General features: G+C 37.9%; 1 protein-coding gene across 1 annotated transcript in view; it reads right to left on the reverse strand.

Annotated features, from left to right (window-relative positions):
• Positions 1-15,769, reverse strand: part of LOC150096411 (actin-binding protein WASF3-like) — a 196,536-nt gene that overhangs the window by 97,008 nt on the left and 83,759 nt on the right. The window contains exon 5 of the mRNA XM_090409338.1: positions 1,564-2,704. Coding sequence (XP_090265464.1) covers positions 1,564-2,704 — 1,141 coding nt within the window. The remainder of the gene's footprint in view (positions 1-1,563; positions 2,705-15,769) is intronic.

Here is a 15,769-nt window from a genome sequence, read left to right on the forward strand (position 1 = left end):
CACCTGTTGGGCTCGCTTCTTTAACCGCACCCGCCCTTGATGCGGTAGCCCTCGTCCACTTCTCACAGCTGTAGGGCGATGTGGCTGCGCATCGCTTAAGGGGTACGCCCTAGCCCTTATATCATTTTCTCTTTGACTCATAATCATAGTTTGAGTTGGCACTGAAGTTTTCCGACCGGATGCCCTTCCTGACATCAACCCTCGCATTTATCTGGGCTTGGGACCGGCACCTATTGAGGCTAGCTTGCTCCTTCGGTGGCTGCATAAGACGAAATGACTTAGCAAGATAGGAAAGACTCACCCCTAGCCCTCGAATACTCTAATAGCATCAGGGGGGAAGGAGCAAGGAGAGGAGAAAGAAGCAAAGAAAGAAGAGGAGGGACCAGTCTACAGAATAATATAACAGATATATATTACATGAAGTAAGGCATGGTCCAGCATCAGGTACCTCGGGTTTGCCATGCCCGTACTCACTAAAGTGAGCCCTTGCGGATTTAAGGTATATTTTCTTAATTTTAATCAAAAATTACAGTGATATAATCGAGTCCAGGACACAATTTCAGAATTTATTTGTTCGTTTCTGGGAAAATCTGAAGGGGCCCGAACGGAAGACGATGTACATTCATAATTATATGTACCATTCTGTACCATTTGTTGTTCATTTAAACTCTTATCTCATATTTTTTGACATCTTTCAGGCGCCTTTTCTTCTGCGGCGCCTGTGTATATTGCACACGCCACCAACCGGGACTGCATGAGGGGCAGAATGGCTTTTCGAAGGGATGGTCATGCCTTAGTAATCTACTAACTTTTTATAATAGAGTGACAACTGAGTTAGATAAAGGAAATAGCTATGTGATGATGCTGCAAATGCATGTGACAGGATACCACATGGCTCTCTTATGCAAACTGCAACAAATAGGGATGGATAGGAAACTGCTGATATGGATAAAAGGGTTACTGATGGACAGATATCAAAAAGTAGTATATGGAGCAGCAGAGTCCAGAAGAAGGCAGGTGACTGGTGGAATGCCACAGGGATCTGTGCTCGGATCACTGCTGTTTAATTTGTACATAAATGATATAGGAAATAATTTGAAAAGAGATATTCAGTTGTTTGCTGATGATGCAAAGTTGGGTAGGGTAATGGTTAATCAAAGTGATGGGGAAAACATAACTGATGTCAATTTAATATGGAAAAGTGTAAGGTTATGCATTTTGGGATACAAAGATTATAAACTGTGTATCAAACTGAAGAAACTGTACACCAGGAAATTGATGAAGCGAGATTTGGAAGCAGAGGTAGATAGAGAGTCGAAGTATAGAGGGCATATCGATAAAGTATGATATCTCATCTCATCTTCTTTTTACCCTCTTTTTACTTTGCAGTGTCAAAAGTATGATATTGGTGAGTTTAATAAATTTCTTTTTTGCTCTCTTGGTGTTACTTAGGCTGTTAAATGTTATTATGGAACAAATCTTAAGGTTAGTGGGAATGCATATATAGTAGAATTAAAATAGACCAGCAAACAGGGAAAAAACAACAATATTTAAAAATCTTACCTTCTCTTATAGCAGCTAAAAGATCACTCCTTGCACCTCCAGGCATAGGTGTTCTTGTCTTATCATTTGTTTCACTTGCTTTAACTGAAGAGATATTAGGTGATTCTGAAGATAAGGAAACTGCCTCTTGAACTCTAGCATCTCTTATTCTAGATATTCCTGGATCGTCAGTGGTATCAGGTGGAATGGGTAGTGGAGGTGGTGGTGGTGGCAAGTTACTAGGGCCATTTACTGCTGGAGGTGGAGGTGGTGGTGGAGAAGGTGGATTCTGCTCATCATTTGGCACCATGTCAGGAATAGGTGGAGGAGGTGGAAGGTCTAAACCATCAGGTGTGAGGCCAACTACTTCTAATGGAGGAGTATGGTCCCTGTGAGAATTTGGAAGATGATTTAACAAATGAGGATGATGAGTGGGAGTATTGTGGCGAGATCTCGTACCTTGTTGGAAGCTATGATTTGGTGTATTTGGACCTGAAACGGCTGTTTTCTGAGAAAGATATACAGAAGACATATGGTTGTTATAAATACCATTAGCAATAACAGCTTCAGGTGGAGGAGGTGGAGGTGGTAAAGTGTCTCTTGAATGACTGGGAGCACGGCACCTTCCTGCCCCACTAGAAGGAGTGCCAGCATTAATGGTTGGTGTGGAAGTTCCACTGGATCCAGAGGAATTGCATAGCGGAGGTGCTGGTGGTGGCTGTGAAGGTCTTGAAGATATGTAACGATTACTCTGTCGTGTTGGGGTACCAGAATTTGAGGAGACTCTATGTTCCGGTGAACCTATTCCATAGGGTGGAGGAGGAAGATACTGCTGCTGATGTAAGTGAGAGTTATCTTCAGAATAGGGAGGAGGAGGATAATCGTGTGGACTATTGCAGACAGCACTGTCATTAGTCAGATATGACATATTGGACAATTCTAAACTACTTGGCCTCAACATGTGTTCCTGGTTAATGACATCAATTACATTACCACCATGGCTGGATGATCGTGGAACTATTGTACCGTATGGATCTCGAGGATAATTGGCTGTCTTGTCAATGAATTCTTGAGCTGTGGCCATTTGACGATAACGTTCTCTTGTGTTATGTGGCTGACGAACCTTTTTATGCCTCTTTCCATCTGGCCTGGGTCTGTGTGGCTAATGCACAAAATAAAAATTATAACAAGTGATTACAATAATATATAAGCATTGTAAATCATTGTAAATAATAATAATGTACAAGACACAGTGACAGCTAAGAGGGAGGCAAAGCAGAAGTGGGATGAGTCAAGAGTGGAAGAGGACAGAGGGAGAAAGCAAGAAGCCAAGAGAGTTATGGTGCAGGCGAAGACCATGGCACATCAAGATCTGTAAGATCAATTAGAAACAAAGGAAGGACAGAGAAAAATTTACCAACTAACAAAATATAGAAATAAAGCAGCAAAGGACATCTTACACGTGAGGCAGATCAAAGACACTGAAGGATGAGTATTATGGAGGGATGTGGACATAAGAAACAGATGGAGAACATACTTTGAGGGACTTCTGAATGAGGAAAATGCGAGGACTCAGAGAAGATGGGCAGCCTTCTGAGGGGATGGTGCAGAACATCAGTAGAGTGGAAGTGAAGGAAGCCATGAAGAGGATGAAGAATGGAAAATCGGTGGGCCCAGACAGGATTCCAGTGGAAGCATGAAAGGCACTGGGGGAAGAGGGAATTGACCTGCTGTGGGACCTGTTCATGAAAGTTTGCCAACAGAAAAATATACCTGAGGAATGGAGGGAAAGTACTCTTGTCCCCATCTACAAGGGTAAAGGGGATGCACAAGACTGTAAGAATTACAGAGGAATAAAGTTGATGTCCCACACAATGAAAATCCTAGAAAGGGTTCTTGATGGAAGATTGAGGAAGGAGGTGGAGATTGCAAAGGAACAATTCGGCTTCATGCATCGTAGATCAATGACAGATGCTATCTTTGGGTTACAGCAGATGATTGAAAAGTTTCGAGAGAAACAACGGGAGCTACATCTGGTGTTTATTGATCTGGAGAAAGCATATGATAGAGTGTTAAGGCAAGAAGTCTGGAGGTGTCTGGGGAAGAAGGCGGTACCAGAGAAATATGTCAGGTTGGTGCAGGAGATGTACAGAAATGTGAAGACAAGAGTTCAGATCTGTCTGGGAGAGACAGAAAGTTTTCAAGTAACTGTTGGCTTGCATCAAGGGTCAGCATTAAGTCTGTTTCTGTTTAATATTGTGATGGAGGTGGTGACGGAGGAGGTGAGAGAAGACGCGCCTTGGACAATGTTGTATGCAGATAACATCTTGCTGTGTGCAGAATCAAGAGAAGAAGTGGCAGCTAAACTGGAAAGATTGAGGAAAGTACTCGAAGAGAGAGAGAGAGAGGTGTGAGACTGAGCAGAAGTAAGACAGAGTATATGTGTTGCAAAGTGGACGGCAGCCAGGAGACATCTGGAGCTGGAAGGAAATGTCATCAGGAAGGTGAGGGACTTTAGATACTTAGGTTCAACAGTGGAAGAAGATGGAAGGGCTGAGAAGAAAGTGGGATGTAGGATACAAGCGGGTTGGAGTAACTGGAGAGATATGGCTGGAGTGCTATGCGATAAGAGGGTGTCGATCAATCTGAAAGACAAAATCTATATGACAGTAGTGAAGCCAGCTATCGCGTATGCTATGGAAACTGTGACCCTGAGTAAAAATGACGTCTGCAGGATGGAGGTAGCAGAGATGAGAATGCTTAGATGGATGTGCGGTGTGACCAGAAAGGATTGTCTGAGAAATGACTATGTGAGGGGAACAGTGAAAGTTACGAACTTAGGAGCGAAGATACAGGAGGAAAGGTTGAGATGGTTTGGTCATGTGATGAGGAGGGAGGACAAATATGTGGGAAGAAAGGTCATGCAGATGGATATGCAAGGAAGGAGGAAGCGTGGGTGGCCAAAGAAGAGATGGAAGGAGCTGGTAGAAGAGGAACTTGAGGATGAAGAACTTGGATGTGGTGACAGCCCAAGACAGGAGGATGTGGAGGAGACTCATCATTAACAGCGACCCCACTTAAGTGGGACAAGCTGGAGAAGAAGTTAATTACATATATTAGAACATATAATCAAGAAAAAATAATAATCAGAGTTAAGAAAGGAAAAAAGAGAGGATGCTTAAGACAATAATATCAGGTATGTAAAATAAGAAGTAAGAATGTCTTGTGCTCTCTCATTTCATCATTTTGAAAAGAGATAAAATTTTTGCATTTCAAAAAAGTTCACTCTATTTTTTATATCAGTTGTGAGCAAGTGAATAAAAAAAACATATTAGGATCCAACTATGGCTGCTGCACAAAACAAAGATAGCAGTGACAAAGTCCAGCGATAGTGGGTTTTGAACTTTAAACATCTCAACTTTAAATTACTATCCACCATTATGCCAAGATCCCTAGCCTCATCAGTTTCTGATAGTGTCTCACTGGCACAGATAGATCACTTGATTTCATGAAGTGCCATAGCTGCAGGCTGGAAATCACATAAAGAAAAGAATTGGGAAATTTTATCAGGGGACAAATGCTGGCTGTGTAGAGTTGCTCAACCAGCCATTTTTCTATTCTCTGTGCCTCCCACCTTTCAGTTAAAGAGTTCTTAAACCTCAGAAAGTGCACTGATCTCGAACATCACCTTATCACTCTTGACAAAACTTCCTCCTACAAAATTAAATCAACAAAAAGAAAGCTCGAAGTGATTCAAAAGCAGCTAATCAATGATAATGTACTTACCACTTAAAACAACAGTAAGATTTATCTCATTGTGTTGCGAGTTCATGAATTGAGTGAGTGAGGTAGAAAATAAAAAATATAATGCTATTCAACTTCCACTCAGAAACAGTTTTTAATCCTCAGAAAGTGCACTGATCTGGAATATCACATTATCACTCTTGATGAAACTTTCTCCCACAAAATTGAATCAACAAAAAAAAAAAAAGCTTGAAGTGATTAAAAATCAGCTAATCATGATAATGTACTTACCACTTAAAACAACAGTAAGATTTATCTTATTTGTGTTGCAAGTTCTTTCAGTAAAAGAAAGTGAGTTCAAGTAACTTGTTATATCTATACACAAAATACAAGAGGCATCAGAAACGAAGGGGTAGAGTTCATTGCCTAGGTGAATATATTTTGGTCTAATATTATTGGAATTAGTAAAACCTGGCTATCAGAATCAAGTGTAAAAGATATAGTATGTTAGGAAGGATAAAAGAGATAGAAAGGGGAGGGGAGGAATCAGATGATTTGTGTCCAGTTAGAGTAGAAACTCATTGAAGGCAATAAAAATGTCCCCAGTAGCAGCGAATTATAGACTATGGTGTGAAGTCACAGATAATTAGATAAAATGTATGGTAGGATGTTGCTACAGACCTGGTAATTCAGCTGCTTGGGATGATGAAATATACCTATTGTGAAATTACCCTTATAGGTACTGAGTGAGTAATTATTATGGAGAACTTAAATTATCGAAACATTGATTCAGTAGAAGAGAAATCTCATGATAAAAATGAAGGCAAATTTACCTGTTGCAAGACATCGTACTCAAGCAGCATGTGAAAGAAGGAACTTGAGGTCAAAAAGTGTTAGATTTGATCATAGCTTCAGAACGGGTCTCAGTTAAGAATGTGAATGTTTTGCCGCCAGTTAGGGATAGTGATTATCCTAGGAAGTAGCTAACTATATGGTTGTTCCAATTAGGATATTATATGTTGAACTACAAAGTTGGAAATTCAGAAGAATACTACCTTTAGTCCAATGATATCAGTTACTGAGTGGGAAAAATATTATTATTATCTGGGACTCCAGGGAGTCAGGGACTCATCGAGGGAGGCTATAAATTACCCAAACCAGCTATCATATCTTCTTTTAAATTCATTCACACCAGATGTACTCACTACCTCTAAGGGTAAATTACTCGACTCACTCACTGCTATCTGGGAGAAAAACCTAGCTCTCACCCCTTTCTTGACTGTGAACAAACTGAACTTCCATGGATGCCCCCGTGTTCTCTTCCCACCTTCCATATAATGAAAAATTTCATCAGTTGATATCCTATAATACTCATTCAAAAGTTTATAGACCTCTATCATATCACTCCTCTATTTCCTGTTAACGAGAGTCTGCCATCCACATACTCGCAATCTGTCCTCATAATGTAAATCCCATAATCTGGATATAATCTTTGTGTAACTCTTCTTTGCACCCTTTCCAGAGCTTCTTTGTCCCCTTGGAACCCAGGAGACCAAATCTGCACACAATAATCCAGGTGCATGCAGTCGTATCAAGGCCTCATAAAGAGGCAAAATGACTTCCTTATCCGTATATGTCAAGGTTTGCTTCAACATCACAATTATTCTCTGAGTTACATCAGCAACTTTTGCTATGTGACCTCTGAACTTTAAATTACTATCTACTATTATGCCAAGATCCCTAGCCTCATCAGTTTCTTGTAGCATAACCCTGCTAATATAATATGTTGCTGGAAATCTCATAACACCAAAGTGTATAACTTTACACTTACTCGCATTAAACTGACAGCCATTTTCGTTTGCCAAATTTCCAGCTTATTCAAATCACTTGCAAAATGATTAACATATCAGTAATTGTTTACTGCTGATGCAAAGATAGGCAAGGTGATCAGGTATCAAGTAGCATTCCTGATCACCTTGCCTATCTTCGCATCAGCAGCAAACAATTGCTGATATGTTAATATCAGCAATGCATGGAAAGCTTGGAAAAGGTGTGTAAATGAAGTAGTATCTGAATGTTTTCCTGAAGTATGAAGAACAAATAGGTTGGGAGCGAAATGGATGTGCAACCCTTAATAGGGTTGCACATCCATTATATAAAAAGATGTGGAAGGAATACTGTGAGAGGGTTATGAAATATATACAGTGCAATCCAGAAAAGGTAATATAATTATAATTAATAATTATAATTAATATAAATTATTAATTATAAGTATTGTTATGTAAAACTAAACTGAAGTTTTGAAAAAAAATTGGCTGTGTAGGAATAAAGCTATCCAAAAGAATTTTATCGCTCTGCTGAAAGTAAAAGAAAAAATGAATGTGGAAGAATAACTTTAGTGAATGCAGATGGTACTTATATGTCAGAAGTGGATGAGATTGCTCAAATAACGAGTGCTCACTTCAGAAAGATTCATCAACCAGGTGTATTGTAACATTGTGCATAATGCTATTACTACACTAGATATTCCATTCCTGTGGAATCTTTTCCACAGGAATGGAAAGAATGTATGATAGTTCTGTTGTACCAGGGTCATGCAACCTATCAATCAGTATCTCTGGAGTGATGAAGTTGGAAAAACTTGCATACATACAGAAATAAGTTGGTAGGCAATCTGGGAAAGGATACACTATGATACTATAAGATTTTGCTAAGGCATTTGATAGGATACCACACAAAAGGCTGTTGCATTAACTGGAGAATAAGGGATTGGAATATAAACTATTAATTTAGATAAGTAGGCAGCTGAAGGATAAGTATCACAAAGTTGTATATGGTGAATGTGAATCCACCAGATTTAAGGTTACCAGTTGTGTTCCTCAGGGATCAGTACTTGGCCCACTGTTGTTCAGTCTACATGTTAATGATACTGGAAAGGACCTGACAGAAGATATTCAATTGTTTGCTGATGATGCAAAGATAGGAATGGCAAATCAGGGATGCCACTGATATACAGTGATTACAGAACGATTTGAATAACCTGAAAAGGTGGACAAATGATAATGGCTGTCAATTCAATGCTAGTAAGTGTAAAGTTATACACTTTGGCATGATGAGATTTCTATGGCATATTATATTGGTACAATGATTATTATTATTACTGCATAATACCTCCAAGGAGTTCAAGAACTCATTACAATCCACTCTACTCTGTTACACACATCTCTCCATTTCCCCTGCAGATCGGAATCTTCAAGTTAAGTGGATAGGAAACTGCAGTTTGAAGGTTACATTGCAAAAAATTGCAAATATAGCTCAGAGGATAATGGTGATGTTGAAGTGAACACTGGCATGTAATGATAAAGAAACCATTTTGCCTGTTTATAAGACCTTGATAAGACTGCACCTGGGCTACTGTGCACAGATTTGGTCTCATGGGTTCATAGAGGGATAAAGAAGTTGAGGTAAAGGAGCAAAGAAAAATAACAAAGATGATATCGGAATTATGGAATGTAGAATATGAGGAGATAAAGAGTATATGAACTGTAGACACTGGTAAGCAGAAGAATGAGGGGTGATACGATAGAGGTCTATAAACATCTGAATGGGTGTTATAAGTTATCAAGTGATGAAATTTTTTGTCATATAGAAGGTGGAGCATTCATGGAAGTTAAGTTTATATCAGGTTAAGAAAATGGCAAGAGCTAGATTTTTCTCACACAGAGCAGTGAGTGGAACAATTTGCCTGTTGAAGGAGTGAGTGCATCCAGTGTGAATGAGTTTAAGAAAATGTATGACAGCTAGTCTGGATGATCTATAGCCTCTTGCTGGCAGTGATGATGCTAAGTCCTTTCAGGAAGTTTTAGCATGTTTTTATCCCCTCCATGAATTAAGGATTTTTTGACAATTCAACAGATTATTAGAAAATTTCAGGAATCTTTCTTTAAATTTTTGCCAACATTTTCACATAGTTTCATATTTCTATCATCTTCTCCCGGTTTTTCCATTTTATGTTATTTGCATTGCATTATTAGCTCACACTGTCATGTTTTCTCTCAGTTTTATATATATATATATATATATATGTTACCGTGAAAGACTGAAACTAGAGAATGTCGACACATACCAAATACATCAGTGAAAGACCGAATATTTGGTTATAATATAATACATTCGAACCATTGCCGGTATATGACGCATTTAGGCATTTGATATGTTGACGAAATACAGCATATCCTAAAGGATGTTTTGCAATGTTCTTTACAGTTTGTTACAATTTCCGTTTTTATGCTGCTCCTCTATTAGTTTCGTAAGTGAATACGAATATGAAAGTGCGCCTCCCCGATGATTTACCGAGTCTTATTTATTTATTTTAAGACGACAATTGACCTAAACCAAAACGTGTGGTAGATAGGTCATTTCATTTATATGTATTTTTAGTTTCTTAATATACCTTCTGCAACCGAAACATAAAGATCTCCATTACCTTCTCCGATGGCTTCCTAGGAAACTAACTCTTATTTCTACATCACATGAAATTCGACATCTGTTGAATTTTTTTCTTGACATATGATGTGTATACTCTGGTCATCACATTCACCCTATTCTTCTATGTAAGGCAAGCAGATACACATTTAGCACAAAATGTATATTCAATACCAACGAGAGGGAGGATTTTGGTCCATAGTGAAAAGCCTGTGTAGCTCAGTGGATGTGGCGTTTGTACACCACCGCGCTTGGCCGTACGAAGGAAGACTTGGTTTCGAGTCTAGTTGGCGACTAGAGGAAATTTTTCTAAGCCTTTTTTCGACCGGTTCCCGAGTTAGTCGATCTCTGGCACGGGCAAGCAGGTTTTTCCTCCCAGAAACTCGGGTTTTTCGTCCTGTAAACTCAAGAAAATTGACTGTAGAACCCACATTATTTCAGACATTAAATATATTGTGTTAGGGTTAGGGACCACGAGATGGCGGCATGTTTGAGCCATCTCGCTTCACTGTGTACCGCTTAATTAGTGATAGCCTTGGGCCATCTGTCTCTGATTGGGTACCAATGGAGATTGAACTGCCCACTCAGTCTCCAAAAGTTAGATAGGGCTAAATGGCCTCGCCTACTCCTGTATACGGGAATAAAAAGACGTTAGCTGATTTTTTTATTTTTTTTTTTTAAACATTAACCACATAATTTACGTGTAAGTTTATTATTGGTATTATTTTTTTTCTGATTTAGAATGTACTGTTCGTTTTAGGTTCAACAGTTATTTACATGTGCTGTTACTTAAGCTTTCTCTTATTTTAACATATAATATTCTTTCTCCTATTTTGACATATATCATATATTAAAAAGTTGCATTTTTGTCTTAACGTAATAAAAATATTTTTATTCAACATTCACCATCAGTGCATGCTGAATATCGACATTTGCTGGTGTAAGTGAGAAATAATGATATTTAGCAAATATTTTGTACATACACCATGTGACTATGTGAATGCTGACATTCACCGGAGAATATCAATATTTGCCAGATATCGGTCTTTCACAGTAACACATATATATATATATCATCATCATCAAATTCCTGCCATGTATCCTCAAGGCATATACAGGATATGATAGTACTACATGAAAAATTTACATCATTACTAACTTCTTATCTACAATTTCCCTCCGGATCATTTTGTTACTTGTCAAGACTCCAATATTATCAGATCTTATATTTCTGTCGTCTAAGGCACTTTGTACCCAATCAAACCACCTATATCTTGGTCTTCCTCTTGGGTCGTTTTCCTGTCAACCTGACAGAGAACACTTGTTTTGCCAATCTTTCCTCGCCCATTCTGTTTAAATGACCATACCACCTGAGATTAGCTTTGCTAATGCATTCCTGGATGCTGACAATGTCAAGTTCTTTCCTAATATCCTCATTTTTAATAAGATACTGCAATTGATGCCATCTGTTCATGCCTCTAATCTTTCTCACGACTCTCATATCTGCAGTCTCTAGTCTTTGGTCAAGTGTTTTATTTCTGACAAAGCTCTCAGATCAATAAGTTAAAATTGGTTTGAACACTGTCTGGTATACAGCTAATTTAGTGTTCCGACTAATTTCTCTCAGTTATTCCATATGAATTTATTCAGTTGACTTCCTACTATACCAGCTTTATTGATTCTGTTGTCTATTTCCATATTTAATTTACCATCTTCACTAAAAATCGTGCCTAAGTAGGTGAAATGTTTTACTTGTTCCACAGGTTCTCCGTTCACAATGCAGTTGACATTTTCAACGATTCTGCCTATTTTCATTGGCTTTGTCTTTTTATTGCTGACCTTCATACCATATCTATTTCAACAGTTAATCAGTTTAGTCAGAGAATCTTGCAGACTTGTAGTGGATTTATTGATAAGTATAACATCATCTACATAAAGCAAAGAGCTGACATTAACATCTCCAATTTTGATATCATGTTTAATACCACTTTCCTTCATAATGTGATCCATATAGATAATGAATAACAGAGAGGATAATGTACATCCTTGTCTCACACCAGATTTAACATTAAACCATCTTCCTGTACTTCCTTCAATTCTAACTGCTGACTTACAACTCAAATAAAGACTAAGTATTGCTTGATATAATGTTCCATTGACACCATATAACTGTAGCGTATTGAATAGCTTCTCTCATGGCACCTTGTCATATGCCTTTTCCAGATTGACAAAATTTAAATAGAGATCTTTGTTATATTCCCATGCTTTCTGAACTATTTGTGATAAAGTGAAGTCTCTATTTGGCCAGAATCCAGCTTGTTCTTCACCAAGCTTTTCTTCCACAATTCTTCTCAACCGTTTCTCAAGTATACTTGCCAGAAACACTCAGTAGGGAAATACCTCTGCAATTCTCACATTCAGTTTTATTTCCCTTTTTATATATGGGTACTATGAGAGCTCTACTCCAATCATCGGGAATTCGTCCCTCTGTCCAGGCCTTCTGAACTAGGCAGTGCAGCCACAAGACTTTTATACCACCATACTTCAGCATTTCTGGTCGAATATCAACTATTCCTGCTGCCTTTCCACATTTTAATCCTTTGATGGCTTTTTCTACTTCAAGTATGGATATGTATTCCTGACTGTATGCCTGTTGAGTGATTTTTACCACTGTGCTATCACTGCTTGTTTCATTTAGCAATTTTTCAAAGTAATTACTCCATATCTCAAGGATATCTTTTTCACCCGTTTTCATGTCACCTTTATCATCTCTAACTCCCTTTACAGCACTCTTTCCTCCATTTCTAAGCTTCTTCAATAACCTCCAAAATATTTTGCCACCTTCTTGATATTTATTTTCTATGTTCTTGCCAAAGTATTCCCATGACTTTTGTTTAGCTAGTTTTACATGGTGTTTAGCTTTCTTACATTTGTCTCTGTATTCTCTAACAGCACAAGCCAATTTATTTGCCAGGAACTTTTGATATGCTTTCTTCTTTTCCTTCACTGCCTCTTTAACTTCCTGTGTCCACCATGGAGGTCTGATTTTTCTATTTTTGCAGACAACCTCACCACATGCCTCTCTGGTAGAATCAGTGAATGTTTTCTTCAGAGTTTGCCACTGAATCTCCAAGGTTTGATTCCTGTTCTCAAACTCTTTTATTACTTTCTTCAATAATTTTTGTGTATTTTAGTCTACAGTTCACATCTGAGAGCTGCTCAACTTTTATTCGCTTTAAAACTTCTTACATGTTATTCTTTTCAATATGAAATTCAATTTTATCCTGCTCAAGACTAAATAGTGATTACTTCCAATTTCAAATCCTCTGTACACTCTGGTGTCCTGCACCAGGGAGAAAACATCACTATCAACAATAAGATAGTCAATGAGACTTTTCTTATTTTTTGCCTCTTCTCTCCATGTGAATTTGTGCACATTTTTATGTTAGAACATGGTGTTAGTAATAACCAGTCCATGTCCTGAGCAGAAATCCAACAAATATTTCCCATTATTATTAGCTTTGCTCTTTTCTCCAAATTTTCGCAATATATTTTTGTATGTCTCACAATCATTTCCTACTCTGCTATTTAGATCCCCAACAATGACCAACTTTTCCTTTTTCATTGTGTCAGATGCTTTCTCTAAAGCATTAAAAAATTCCTCCACTTCTACCTTAGTAAAACCTTCTGTGGGACTATAGGCACAAATAAGTCCAGTTCCCCATTCTGATATTTGCCCACATCACTCTACTTGAGACTGCCTGCTATTCAAGAAGATTAGCCTCGTATTTAGTGTTGAATACAATGGCTACTTCTTCTTTTCCTTGATTGACATTGGCTGAATATAACATTTTGTATTTATTGCTCAGAAAGATCTCACCAGTTTTTGTCTTTTTTGTTTCAGTCACCCCTATTATGTCGATCTGATACTTATCTAATTCCTCAGCTGGCTCCATTTCTTTGCCATTCAGGCTTCTTATGTTGATAGTACCGATCTTTAACTCTGGTGATGTTGAGTTGGGGTGTTTTTTCAGATTTGTTCCAGTAGTTCACTTTTCGCTGTTCACCCTGGTTCCCTGGTAAAAACCAAGGGGACCTTATTTAACCGGACAACACCCCAGCCGGCATGAAATTTTGTCATGTTGTACCATCATTTTATAATTTGGTTTAAGCCAATAAGAATTACAATTTGGTCGGCTAAATCCCAAATTGCCCTGGTCGGTTCTCTACATTCCTTTAAAGGCGATGTGGAGGTCTCCTCTCAGTTATACAGCTTTGATCCTTAAGCACCCCATATATATATATATATATATATATATATATATATTTTTTTTTTAAACAGAATCTATCCATAAATTCTATTTTCAGAATTTAATTTTTTTCTAGGATAATTTTATGTATTGTCACATATTCTTTAATTTATTTAAAGATTCACATATATTATACATTTAGAGTGATGGCTTTGTTATATTCTTCTCTACTTCTATTATAAAACTGCTCCATCTTTCTCTATTTCTTTTTTACTTCCTTTCCATCCTGTGTGCAATGGGATATTGCAGATACCAGTGTGGCACCTATATTATCCCTTACTTTTGCAAACTTACATACTATGGACAAACTGGAAGAACTACCAATAACCATCTTGAAGAACACAGAAACTAACTCCATCCTCTACATCAAAGATGGACCCTCCCGACATGAATATAGATCCTGGATCCAGTGGGGAAACCTCCCTCCTACGCAGAAATAAATCAGAGAGACTATTTTTTGAATCCACCAAATAGCAGTACAACATTCTCTAAAACTAAACAAATTCTGCTGCATCGCTACCGAAAATGTGGGAGACCATCATTTTGAAACCTTTGGCAAGATTTCATCACCATGCCCAAAATAGTGTATCAGTTAGAATTTTAGGATCTTGCTTTTTACAGTCAATCTCTTTTTCCATTCTTGTTGGTGGACCTGCATGCACATTTCCTTGTACCCATGATGATGATGATGATACTTTGGTGACCAAGGTGAGATACTGGCTTAATAATCTAATTAGTTAAATAAATTTAGTTATGCAATGCATTCTGCTCACACACACACATACACTACTATGTAAAAAATCCTTTATAGAACTTTCAGGGATGTTTCTTGTTCCTTTCCTCATACTATTTGCTGCAATATATATCTTCCCTTATTTATCTAATAGAGACCCCATCACCAATACGAGTATGCTGATCAGCATACTGATCAACACTAAAATGTGCAAGCAAGAAGGGTTAGTAGTATGATATGACAAGAAAATCCAAATCAGATTATGAGAGAAAATTAGCTAATAAGGCCAAAGTAAATCCAAAAGAATTTTTTCATTATGTAGCAAGTAAGTGGAAGAATGACATTAACCAATGCTGATAGGAAGGTGACAGAAGCAAAAGAAATAGTTGAGATGCTGAGTGATCATTTTGCAGTTGCTGATGTGATAGACACTGATGTCAGAATTGAGGTAGATGAACAGCAGGTGCTCAGCATACTGAAAAATATCTATGTGAATACAGATAGTGGGAATGGATGGCATGTTAGCCCATGTGTTATGCAAATATGCAAGAGAATTGGCAAGTGCCTCTGATGAGGTTGTTGTTCAATCTAAGTCTCGGCTCTTGCAAATGTTCCAAGAAAGTGGAAAGAGGGCAAGTTAATGCCATTACATACAGATGACTCCAAGGCAGAAGTAGCAAATTACAGGCAAGTTAACATCTCCAGTGGTTCAAATATTTGAAAAGTTGGTTAATGGTAAAATCCAGCAGTGGGTGGATAGGAATATGATTCTCTATGGTGAGAACATGACTACTCATCATGATACCACTGGACTTTGCAAAGGCATTTTACAGAATACTGCATGGAAAATTATTACAAAAGTTGAAGCAAATGAGAATGGATACGAAGCTAATATATGGAGAATGGATATGGAAGGAATACTATGAGAATAAAGAGTGAGAGGGTTATGAAATAT

The sequence above is a fragment of the Typopeltis vanoorti genome, chromosome 19, assembly GCF_054136105.1.
Source record: "Typopeltis vanoorti isolate ZY-2024b chromosome 19, IOZ_Tvanoo_1.0, whole genome shotgun sequence".
NCBI classification, from domain to species: Eukaryota; Metazoa; Arthropoda; class Arachnida; order Uropygi; family Thelyphonidae; genus Typopeltis; species Typopeltis vanoorti.